This window comes from Morone saxatilis, unplaced genomic scaffold (genome assembly GCF_004916995.1).
Source record: "Morone saxatilis isolate NCDOM2014 unplaced genomic scaffold, NCSU_SB_2.0 Contig19, whole genome shotgun sequence".
NCBI lineage: Eukaryota > Metazoa > Chordata > Actinopteri > Moronidae > Morone > Morone saxatilis.
In genome coordinates, this window is record NW_023339751.1 from 9,195,419 (window position 1) to 9,207,955 (window position 12,537).

Below are 12,537 nucleotides of genomic sequence, written 5' to 3' on the forward strand. Positions count from 1 at the left end.
ATCACAATTTAGCCCTTGTCAAAGTCGCTCAAATCCTCAAGCTGCCTATTTTTCCTGCTTCTAACACATCAGCTTCGAGGGCAAAATGTTCACTTGCTGCGTGATATATCCCACCCACTGTCAGGTGCAGTGATAACGAGATAATCGATGTTGAGATAATCACTTCACCTAACTAACTTTCTCTTAGTTATAATGAAGACAGGAGCCGATTACTCTTAAATAACAGAGAGCTTTAAGCCTAATATCCTATTGATTTTGTCATAGAAGAGATGGCTTCAGTTAAAAAGATAGATGGAGGCCATCCACAGTTCCCCAGCATCACATTAATCATTCTATTGAGGACTTTATACCTGATGGATATTTGGAGCAACAACAAACTTTATCAGATAAATGGTAATGGTTGTATTGCCTGTTAGGAACACACACACACACACACACACACATACAGGCACCAACACAATGTACAGACACATACACACATGTGACAGTGAGAAATTCAGAAGCTGGAGATGTGAGTGCTGTAGAGTGGTGTTATTTTGCAGAGTGTGGAGTGGTTCTGTCACACTAAGGCTGTGTTTACATAAAATGTGAAACTTCACCATTTGCTATTACCTCAAATATGAGACTTTTACCCACCAACAAGTGGCTATTTGGAAGAGTAGACATCAGTATATAAGGGGGGAAAGAAGATGATGAGATCAAACTCTCTCACTGAAACTTAATGTGGTTCCCTATTCCATGTGCAGTAAGTGGCAGACTCAGGCTGGAACAAAATAAACAGGGGACCAGCACACAGAAATCTGTGATGCATTTATGGTGAAACGGCTAAATCAGAGTTAGGATTAGCACCCCAGAGGGCCCCTTCATCATCTTTGATCTACCATAAGGGCCTCCAAGAGAGTACCAGTGTGAAATCTTCAGTCAATATAGAACATGTCAATCTTCCATCATAACGGGCCTTCATATTGAAACATGAAGCAATAATACCAGATGGAGACCTCGAAAATAATTAAAAATAAATAAAAAATAACAAGGAAGAGGTAAAGAACTCTCCATTGATTAAATAGAGAAATTAAAGTATGTTTGTAGTCAAATGAACCCAAGATTGGGTCTGTTTCATCAGAAAGGTAACTGGCAAAATGTAACTATAATTTCTCTGTGATAGAATAGTCTAAACTCAAGGTTCCCTTACTAGGTTTTTGCAGTTTAACTGTATCACAAGACCTTCTTCTTTTTGCTCAATGCGATTATAGTGGGGGGGCTGAAGAGCTCCAGAAAAAGCTAGTATGTGACCCTTGAGTTAAGAATTTCTCATTATAGATATATTTATTATACGCAAACCATTACTTAATCATTTGTATTTTTTTCTTTCTTATTTCATGTCACTGTAAACTGACTTTTGATTGTACAGTGTGATAAATATAAAATTGCATATTTATTACTGCTCATTTAGCAGGATTAGTTGGTACACACAAGCTAGAAACAAGTTTGTTGAACTTCTGTTTTTTCTTTACATTTGCTGTAAATGTAGAAGTATTTCGACAACAATGTAGATGTGTTACCTGTGTGACATACACACATATACAGAAGGGAAGAGCAGAGAATCAGACTATATTTTGAGGAGTTTCTTTAGTTAACTTGAACTTGTCAAAGTTGGAGTCAATTGTAACTGTCATGAAATTCATGAGACACTTTTCTTTTAACACATTTCACCACAAGGAGTGTGAGATACAAAAAACACTTGTCACTTAAAAACTACTGTGTATGACTATGTGGGTTTGAAAACCTAAACAGACACAGATTCCTGTCCTAATGCCACCAGCATACCTTTTTGTTGTCAGTTAAGGTTTTCTTGACGTCAAACTGCCTGAAGGGGTTTGGATGAAATTCTTCTTCATCTCCCACCGTCAGTCTTGGAATGGCCGTCATTGGGCGAATAACCCCGGGCTTCGTCTGGACAGACAGATTGACAGCAGAGAGGAATTCATCCTCGTAAGTAGCTTTCCAAGACACTTTACATAATCAGTGTTATAGAAGTCGCATCACATAATAATTGAATGTAATACTTGAATGTCTACCTTTTTAGGATGCATAAGGTTTCTTTCCACACCGGTAGATGGGTGCAAGCTGCATAAAGATGCCTGAATAAATTATGTGGAAGAAAAACATCAACATAGTTATTAGTGTCTCTCTAAACTGAAATACTGATAACAAAACCATTTGCAGGTTAAGTAAAAGTATTAAATGATTGAGGACATTTTGCATTAAGCAAGAAATTAAAAAATGTAAAATCAAAATACATCCAGTGGTTTGTTATTAAAGTTAGTTTTATGGCACCAGATGTGCAGAAACATCTGCTTTCTGTTCTGATGTACCCACAATTAATTAACTGATGCAACTGCTGGCATGTTCTTGTGACAAAATAAATGAAAATGTCAACAATAATTCCCAGTATTGCCATCAGTTATTTGTAATGTGTGCTCAGATCATGAAAGAAGACAGTCTACTAAAGGGAGAGTTCAGCATTTTAGAAATTAGGGGGACGACATGAGAATGTGTGAAATTTGGGACAGGGGAGTTTGGGTTGGGCTTGGTCATGTGGAAAAATGAAGTGTGTTTACAGGACGCACCTACCATTACGCACAGGTGACAGGTGTGTCATTGTAAACATCTTTTCAGTAGCTAAGATTGTCATTAAGCTGTAGGATCTTACAAACGCATTTTTATATCTTTATCATAAATTCCTCAAGCAGTGGCGGCTGTACTCTTCTCATCTGGTTTAAAACAGGTCAAATTACATCAACAATCTGTTATTTATGATAATCAGTGCAATGGACAAGTGAAAACAGATCAATAATACTCCATAAGTGATTAATTAATTTAATAAAAGTGTTCTTTCATCTAAAGTTTGAGTTTTTCTTATTCTTGTCACAGCATCTTGTTGCTTTTATCTCTTTTATGTTATTAATTATTTATGACAATCTGGGCCAAATAAATACCAACGGTCCAGTGTTCAAATTCACGGAAATGACACAAGACAAAAAGGTGTCTTACTTTCTGTCTTAACACATGTTTAAAAAGGAGTGTCTCCTTTCTAAAGGTGTGTAATGTAATTAGTCAGATTTAGAGGTGCGGGTAGGATTTTACATACAACCAGGCTGTTCCCTTTGTTTCCTGTCTAAGCTGGGCTAACCAGATGAGAGTGTATCGACCTTCTTTTCTGACTTGTGCATTAAAGGTCCAGTGTGTAGGATTTAGTTACATCTAGCTTTGTAGTTGCAGATTGCAGCTTACTCGAAATTACCATGGCCACAAAACACAAACAAATCTTGAAAGGCCCTATTTAGAGTCAGTGTTTGGTTTGTCTGTTCTGGGTAGAAAACATGGCGGCTTAACATGGCGGCCTCCACAATGTCTGTAGTTAAAAACAGCTCATTCTAAGGTAACAAAAACACAGCAATTCTTATTTTCAAGTGATTATACAAACATACCTATGAATATGATATTACATTTTTGCCAATAGATCCCTCCAAAGAACCAGTGTCTATTCATGCTACATCAACTCCATGTTCATATTTTTGAAGTAATAGAATTCCTGATGGAAATTATTCTCTTTATAACTTTGATTGTCGTCTTAACTTACACAGTCTTGTGAATTGGGGACTAAAATTGTCTGAAAGTTAATATGAAAAAATAATCAGTAGTCAGTATTGGGTTGTCACTCTGGTCCCGTGGGAGTAAAAATCCTGAGAAAACCGTTTTCCATTCATTCAAACCCACTCCTACTCACGTATTTGGTTTCACGTCCCAAGGATTTCGTAAATGATGAGTTGTTCTGCTGAAAGTGAAAAAGAAAGAAAGAACTGAAACAAAAGAACAGAGTTACACAAGCCTCAACAGGTGGGGAAATCATCTGAAAATGATTCATCCACTATTTCAAATGTGTGACAGTCAAAAGTGACTGAGATGTAAAAAGAAATCTTTGGTGGAGACAACTCATGGACTCATTGAAAACATCTGAACTCTTAAGTGTTTTTCCTCCTTTTTACTTATTCTTAAGTTTAAGTGTTTTCTCTTATTGTGCGGCAGTTATTTTCTTTTTTCCTAGTCAGTGATTGAAATTCACACAATTTCATGACTGTACTCTGGATCAACTAAATTCACACCAAAGTCTGATGGGTGACAGTGTGAACGCACACGCACTTGTTTTTTCTGGAAACCACCAGTCCTTTGATGAATAATGAACAGAGGTCTTCTCATTTCTTTCATTCTGACTGTATAATCTGATGATTATACAGTCTTTTTTTATCTCACTTCCAGTTTGTATTTCACTAAAACGCAGTACAGAGCCCTTTTGCACAGTTGTTGTGGCCCGAAGGTTACCACAGTTTTTATGTCCTATTTTCTTTTTGATCTTAATTTAATAATTTCCAGTTTTAGCTACATAACTTCTTGCATGTTGATGCTGAGAGATGTTTAAACTATGAACATCCAGAGTCACACGTGTGGCGTTGTCTCACATTGTTGTTGTTGTCCTTGAACACAACACTAAATTGTCAAGTCAAAGTAGAATGAAAAGATGCAATTTGCAACTTGTCAGCTTTGGTGTGAATGGACACACCGCATTGTCAGACATCCAGTCCAACCACAATAAATGTGTCAATTTAACTGTGATATCTAACTACACTCAACAGTTGTGTGCCAAGCCTCTGACAGACAATGGTACTGTGTGTTTGGTTGTGATTGTTACTCTTGGGTTTTGATTCTTAGTTCTTATATGGTGTTTTTCATTGTGTCTGTTTTTTACAGACACAGTGTAATAGTGTATGATAATGTCCTTACACAACATAATGTGAGGACTTGATTTACTACTACTGATCTTTATCGCTGTAACCTGTGCACTAGAGGCATCCACCCAGGGACTACAGCTGATAATTATCTACATTTATTCTACTATTCATGTATTGTGTATTGGCCCTGCTAAATAAATAAAAACCACCATGCATAAAAAAATATTTAACATGTTTCTACAAAACAATTGTGTATTGTGTATTCCTTATTTTAGTTTTAATTAGTTTTTCATTTGGCTCAAGGTTCCTTGGAGAATTTTGACACGCTAGTTATATGATACATTTATTGCTTTTCTTTTTGATTTAGAAACATGCTGTGGCTGTTTGATGCTCTACAAACTAAATTGACAGCCCTGTGATTTTGTTTGTGTCAGATTGCATTTGTGTGGTGCTGACAGATTTGATCACATTTGGTTTCATCTTTACAATCTCTAACTTTATTTTTAATTCCATTGAACATCCCAAAGTCTCATAAGATACTAAATATGTCAAGCTCAATATCAGATGTGTGAAAACAGTATAATACAAATTCAGTTTTTCTAAAGCTGTCAGCTAATTTAGCTTAGCATAAAGACAGAAACAGTTAGCCTGGCTCTTTCCAATTGTGACCAAATCCACCTGCCAGCACTTCTAAAGCTCGCTCATTAACATGTTATATCTAGTTTAATTCAAACAACTAAAGTGTAAAAATGACAAGATGGCTTTACGGGAATTACGTGCCAGACTATTTCTTGTGTCTTCCTGGAGTCACTGTGCCCGGCTGATGTAAACGTACATTAAATGTCAGGCTGTAAACCCACAAATTGTTGTTTTTAAATCATCTCCTGCTCATATAACTATCAGTAAATAAGCATATTTCCCAACATTTTTAATTGAAGAAACTTAAGGGTAAAACCAAGAGCATATGAGCTTGCTATGTGTGTCACATGCAGTTAAAGAAACATACTGTACCTGCACACCCCCACTTGGAGTCGATGATCTGGAGGACTGCAGTGACTGGGATGTTTTGCCCTTAAAGGTTGCAAAAATAAACATTAAATCTCTTTTGATATTACAAATCAACATTTGTACATGTTTGAATATATATGATGCAGTTACTTGAACTCACTTCTGGAATGGAATTTGCCAATATTTCATCAATAACTGCATAAAGTTCCTCTGACTGTTGACGGAGCTGAGCAGGTGAGCACATCTGCAGGAAGCACAACATGATTGATGTTACCTGTCTGTCATATGAAGTGTGCAGTGACAACCAGCAGTGATGTGTGCAGGAATACCTCAGCATGGGTGTCAGCAACACCTCTGTCCAATGTAACACCTCGGTCCAGCGTGTCACACGGACTCTCTTCTCTCTCTACCTGCTCGTCTATTGCCTGTGAATGCAAAGCAGAGTGAACTGAGTGAGATCCCTGCTAAAACTGCTGCTTTCTTTTCTCAGACAACATAAGTGCAACATCTTTTCCAAGCAATTCATATTCATCCACTCTGTATTCTTCACAGACAGCTCTCCCTCCTCTGCAGCTCTAAATGTATCATACTGTGGTGTGAATAACTCAGCAAAATGCCATGTTTCCATGTCTCTTTGAGCGTGATTTGACTTTCAGAGGTTTAAAAACTGCTGCTCTTTCAGTTGTATTATCTATAGCCTGTAAATCCTTTCAGTATGGGTTTTCTGTTATTGTTGCCAAGCAAGGTTTTGCAATTACAAAATGTAATTCTCTATTAAGCCTAATAAGTGGGCAATTAAAATGCTTTTTCTTAAAAGAAATCCAAATTCTTTATGCAAATTTTATAGCTGCATGTGCATCAATTCACATTAGGGAGTCATATGGCTGAATATTTAACAGGATAACAATGTATTAGTGGGATTAGAGTCAAATAAGTGAACTCACCTGCTGATCCAACAGAAGGGTGTTTGTGGGAATTGCAGCAAGCGATTTGTAGCTTAACTTAATCTTGTTTGTCTAGAGTTTATAGAGAGAGAAGAGCACACAATGAATATAAATTCATTCACAATTCAAATGTCTGAATTTTACTAAAGATAAACTGTGCAGAACGTGTCTCTATCATATGTGTTTTACGTGTCTTTAGGCATGCTTTATCTCACACTGCTGCAGGCTACTAATAATGCAAAACAGACAGCCACACTCGATGGCCCAATGGCAACAACCAGACCACATCGCTTTGTTGCTGCTCAGATGACTCATTTGACCGACTGTAAATGTCACCATAAAGTCCAGTTTATACGACAGGCAAGAAAACTAGACGACAGTTTCCCACATTATACTTATATTTCCCTGCTTGCAATACATAAATTGGATTTCTGATGGTTAATACATACTATGGTGTTACTTAACTGGCCTTGAAACCAGAGTTTTAAAAAGCTGCTGCATTGATTTTGGGATGATGGGCTCCCTCTTGCCTCGACATATGACATTTCACATGTGTCAATCATTAAAATCCAGCAATGTTCAGTATGACTGAAATCTCTCTGAAGCAAAGATCTACATCAACATCAATACATGCTAAGACAAACAGATGAACAGAAATCTAAAAACAGCTCCACACAGCACTTGATATCCAGCTATCAAGTGAGTTAAATTTGTTTTTAACTACATAGCGTGGGAGAACAGTATGTCACGGGGGGAACATAAGATAATAAATAATACCCTCAGTTCAAACATGCAAATGGCAAGCAGAGCGGCTACCTTTCTTTTTTTACCCTCCCTGTCACTGCAGTCTGATATTCCACTCCCCGGCCTTGGGGAGGGCGTGGAGCGCAAGGAGAGAGAAGGGGACGGGGTGAGGTCTCTGATTGGTGGAGGAGCTGGAGAGGGCGTAGGCGTAGGGGAGCCGGTGGGTGATGGCCATCCAGAGAAAGCAATGGGTGTGTAGCGGGAAGGAGACAGACAGTGGGCTTTGCGTGGTGTGGCATTTTTGGAATCAGGGCAGCTCCTCCCTGATTCACACCTTCCTGCTGTGTTTTGTAAAGATGGCAGAGGTGATGCCGTGCTTGTGCGCGTGACACCGGGTGAGCGTGAAGGCTGAAGCTGAGTAGGGCTGGAAGGGGAGGATCTCAGTTGTTGAGAAAGCAGGTGAAGCCTTGAAAGAGATGAATTTGGCGGGTGATTCCATTTCTGGGGCGCAGAGGTCTCTTTTTGATTAATAAGTTGAGAGGATGGGGAAATTAGTTTTTTAAGGTTACTATCTGCATTGCCCTTGGGGTACATGTGAGTGGTGCTGGACTTCAGCTCAGGGGACTTCAAAATAGAGGTGTGTGTGTGTTGTGTGAGTTTTTTGGGAGTTGCACAGTCTGTTTCTTCATGCTTTGGTGGAGAAACCGATTCAAAGTTTGAGCAAAACACAGGTAGCGGAGTTCGGGTTAATGTTCTGCTCTGCACTGCCAGGGGTGAAATAACCTGCTCCCACCTAGGTGCGCTGCTCGAGCGAATCTGCTCCGAGTATCTTTTCACTTGAGTTTGAGGGCACGCTCTGCTGAGCTCATTTGACTGCACAGGCGGTGGAGCAGTGATGCATCTATTAGGCTCCCTGTGAACGTGGCTTTGACTATCTATAGACGCTGATGAGGAGAACTGGGAGGAAAACTCCAGGGGGATGGAGGCCACGCTAGAGGCTGCTGAGCACGCGTTACAGAAGGACAGGGTCACAGGGCTGACAGGCCAGCAGGGGGTGTAAGGCCTCTGCAGAGTGGGAGACAGAACAGGAAGACGGCCTTTTCTGAGGATGGCAGTGAGGAGGGAGAGTCGGGTGAGAGGAGGCCGGTGCCGGGGAGGAGGGGACTGGGGACAGACAGAAGAGGACAGGCTCTCGCAGGAAGAGAAACAGGTTTGAGGGGTGTGAATCAGACTAGAGCCAGGCGCGAGAAAGTGCCTCTTGATCTGGACGACAGCAGGAGAGAAGATACCAGACAGGACAGATGAGCAGGGAGAAACAGTGCCACTGAAAGAGACAGGAGAGGTGACAGAGGAGAGCTGCATGGCGGACCAGCTCTTCTCTTTGTCCGAGCCCTCTGAGAGGATGGACTCTCTGGATGAAGCTGGGGTGGGGAACAGGTCTGCAGAGTCCGTGGGGCTCGATCTGTCCTCTGACACAGACGCTCTATTTGCAAAGAAACCCGAGCTAACCTCAGAAAGTCCAGCAGTATCGTGACACTGCCGCTGGGAAATGCCCCTGTGTTTATCAACAGCTGTTTCCATAAAGGCTGTCCCGGCAGCCACGTGGTTGAGCGTATTTTCAGACTGAGCGCTGACTGAAGGAGAGGCTTTGGTTTGAGAGAGGCTCACGTGATCCAGTGACGGTTTTAACTGAAAAACAAAAACGTTTTCATTAAATAGAAACTAAAGTGCTTTATCCGACTTTCACTTCAAGTACTTTGAAGCCAGACTAACCAAAGTGTTGTGCAAATTAAATTAATTACAAGTTAATAGGTTCTGTCAGTTGTGCTTAATTCACGCAGAGAAGAAGCCGCTATCTGACACTCTGCAAAAGTAGAACTAAAATAAACCCATTATAGAGCAGATCCTATGAATGAACTAGTTTCTTATTATTAAGATCTAATTAAAATGTCAGATTTGAAAGGCAATAAATGTTCACCTTGGACAGTCATTTGATTTAAATTTTGAATTTATCTCCTGACAATTTCTTATTATTTATCAACTTGATGAGTGTATATTTAACCTGTAAAAATACACAGATTTAGAGTATCCATACAGTACACACACACAAATACACACACCCACACACACACACACGTATATACATGTAGATATATAAATATATATAACATCAAAGCTCTTTGTCATAGGTTCCATATGACATTGAGAGTGCTCATGTTGTACTTACTTGAGGTTTTGTCCCTGGTTGGATTGTGTTTCCTGCTCTTCCCTCCACAGAGTCCTTGATAAAGACTTTCTCTACTTTGAAAATATTCCCGTCCGACATGGTCTCCGTGGTCGTCTCTTCATGGGACACAGCTAAGTTCTGACAGGAGAAAATGAAGCAAATGTTTAGGAGGAACTGAGCAAGTGAAACCTGAGAAAACCCGAGGTGAACTTCAGCCAGCCTCTCTGAGCTCAGGGGTGTGCTTGGTTTCACACAGACATGCCCCACACATATAATGTGCATGTACATGTGACACGTATATGTCCTGCTGACATTGGTGTAGGACATGATTCATACACAGAACTGAGGAGGGGTCTGAGTACAGTGTGTAAATACTGGAAATGACAAGAAGTATTTTGTACGACTAGTAAAAGTTCCCAACATTTTTAAATCCTTTACACAGGAATTGTGTTGCCAGAGTTAGCATCTTACTCAACCTAAAGCTAAGTTTAGACAACTGTCTGATTAAAGTTTGGGAAAGGGGTGGTGGTTAAGGGAAACCAACACTGACTGCTGGCACGAGACCGGAGCCCCGTGAAAATCTAGTCACTTTGTACAACCATCCATCATCCCCCCGGACCTCCTCCCCAAATGGTTTCACTGATGAGATGCAGTCATTGTTCGCAGGGCCACAAGAGGTCACTTGTGAGGAAAACATCATTTAAAAGTCATTCAAAGTGTTGAAACAATTAACTTTATTGTAATTTTTGGAAAAAGTAACTCAACTGTACTTAAGTATGGAAGCTAATAAAGGCCTTGCTTGCAGTTATTTGTTGTCGTTATCCCAAGATAACAAGATAATTGGGTCACCTGGGGGGCTGATTATGTTAAACTGTATAAATGTAAAATCTAAAGAAAGAGTTTTCTTTTTTACTGAGAACTGGATGAGAAAATGAAAAGCACTCTCATGTTTGGCATTAAATATGACGCTAAAGCCATCAGACAGTTAACTTAGTTTAGCATAAAGTCTGGAAGCAGAGGGAAACAGTTAATCTGGCTGTGTACAAAGGTAAAAAGTCCACCTACCAGCACATCTAAAGCTTGTTAATTAACAGATAACATCTCATTTGTTAAATCATACTAAAACTCAAAGCCAGGCCTTTTCTTTTTATGGCATTTATGCTAAGCTAAGCTAATTGCCTGCTGGCTCTTACATTATGTTAGAGTGTATAATTATAATATAATTTTTTATTAATTTATTTGACTTTATAGACTTGTTGGCAGCAATTTCATGTTATCTAACAAAAACATAAATTCAGGCTATTATATTCTATAAAATGTGATTCGGGTGGGTATGGTTTACTGTAAATGTGTGAACTCGGCTTAACGGAAAATTCCAGGATAATATGTGTGACATTTAAGTGGAGCTAAGAAGGGTAACTGCTTATGACATGCATCATTACTGACATGAACTCACACATTTATGGTAATTATGATGCCAAAAATACATATGACACCACATGATAATGACACCCTTCTTTCCTAAATGAAATAAATAATTCTCTCACTGGTGTTCTTTTACCTTAATGAAGATAAGCAGTAATCAAAAAAATAAAAGGCTGCCAAAATTACACTTATTCCTGGCACCGTATTTAGTACAAATGGCAGCTAATGTCAATAATATCATCACATATCGTATGTCAAAAGCAGTTATATTTAGAACATAAATTAAATGCACAGTGAGTCATTGTGAGTTGTTCATGTGTAAACCAGCTGGCATACCGTAATGATTCAAATGAATTGCCATAAAGCCTTGCTACATAGTTCGGTCATGCACGTGTGATAAATTATAGTCATTTCAATATAAGAATTCAATATTTTTAATTAATTTGATTACATTTGCTCTGGTTCAGGCTGCAGGCAAAGTTTTTCACAAATTTAAAACCCATTTGCTTAATTAATTATGGTTACTTTTAAATATTAGTTGAACCTAATGTGCCTTATTCCGGTATAAAAACTCTCAGAATATAACTGGGTATTTCAGAAAGAATATATCTGCTCACCAGACATCATCTCAACTATTTCTCCTGAATTTCCACTTTGGGGATCAATAAAGGCCTATCTTATCTGATTAAGTCTGTTTGAAGATGATGTGTGATGCATAATGGGCCATGTATAGAAAAGAAATCCTCTCATTTTAAATGCGAGGATAAATTATGCAGGGAAGCTCTGAGTATTGTGTGATAGTGCCTCATATTTCAGATCAATGGTGGCCACTCGGAATACAAACTGATAATGACCACTTGAGGTTACACTCACTAATTTAAAATAACGCAATGGGACAAAGAGGAAATTCCTTTCTTTTGAATAGGACATTATCAGGTGGCTCCAAATCACAGTGGAGGATTAATGAGCTGTCCCACAGGTAATCCTTTACATTCTACCCTCTAGCATCTCACTATGGAAGCTGTCTCACCACAGGGAGCATTTCTAATCTGTCATGTGTAAATACGACAAGATGTCGCTCACTCTAAACTGCAAACAGCTGTTAACCATATTTTGGATTACTGTCAAACCAATTTTAGCAGAATACCTGACAAAATGTGTGTGTGCGGACTAAGAAACAAATTTTGCATCTGAGGAGAAACAGGTCACTGTTTGGTCCAACTGCATCAACCGAGATAAGGCTCACAAACTCAGATCCTGTGCGGTGTTGGAGTGTATGTAAAGCTCACAAATAGACTAAAGGTGTTCTCACCTGGCTGTAAACATCTGCTGCTCTTTTGGCTAGTTAACACGGTAGCTGAACCCTTAGCAACCATTACATGTTTATATATATATATAT

General features: G+C 39.1%; 1 protein-coding gene across 4 annotated transcripts in view; it reads right to left on the reverse strand.

Moving 5' to 3' along the window:
* The window catches only part of mlip (muscular LMNA-interacting protein), a 32,198-nt gene that overhangs the window by 10,289 nt on the left and 9,372 nt on the right, over positions 1-12,537 (reverse strand). For 2 of the 4 annotated variants that reach the window (XM_035663361.1, XM_035663360.1), the window contains 9 exons: positions 9,714-9,851; positions 7,559-9,175; positions 6,743-6,814; positions 6,128-6,223; positions 5,959-6,042; positions 5,802-5,861; positions 3,791-3,838; positions 2,079-2,141; positions 1,828-1,953 (listed from right to left, as the gene is read on the reverse strand). In XM_035663361.1, coding sequence (XP_035519254.1) covers positions 1,828-1,953; positions 2,079-2,141; positions 3,791-3,838; positions 5,802-5,861; positions 5,959-6,042; positions 6,128-6,223; positions 6,743-6,814; positions 7,559-9,175; positions 9,714-9,851 — 2,304 coding nt within the window. Of the gene's footprint in view, positions 1-1,827; positions 1,954-2,078; positions 2,142-3,790; positions 3,839-5,801; positions 5,862-5,958; positions 6,043-6,127; positions 6,224-6,742; positions 6,815-7,558; positions 9,176-9,713; positions 10,056-12,537 lie in introns of those variants that run through there. The other 2 variants (XM_035663359.1, XM_035663357.1) reach the window with 2 other exon arrangements.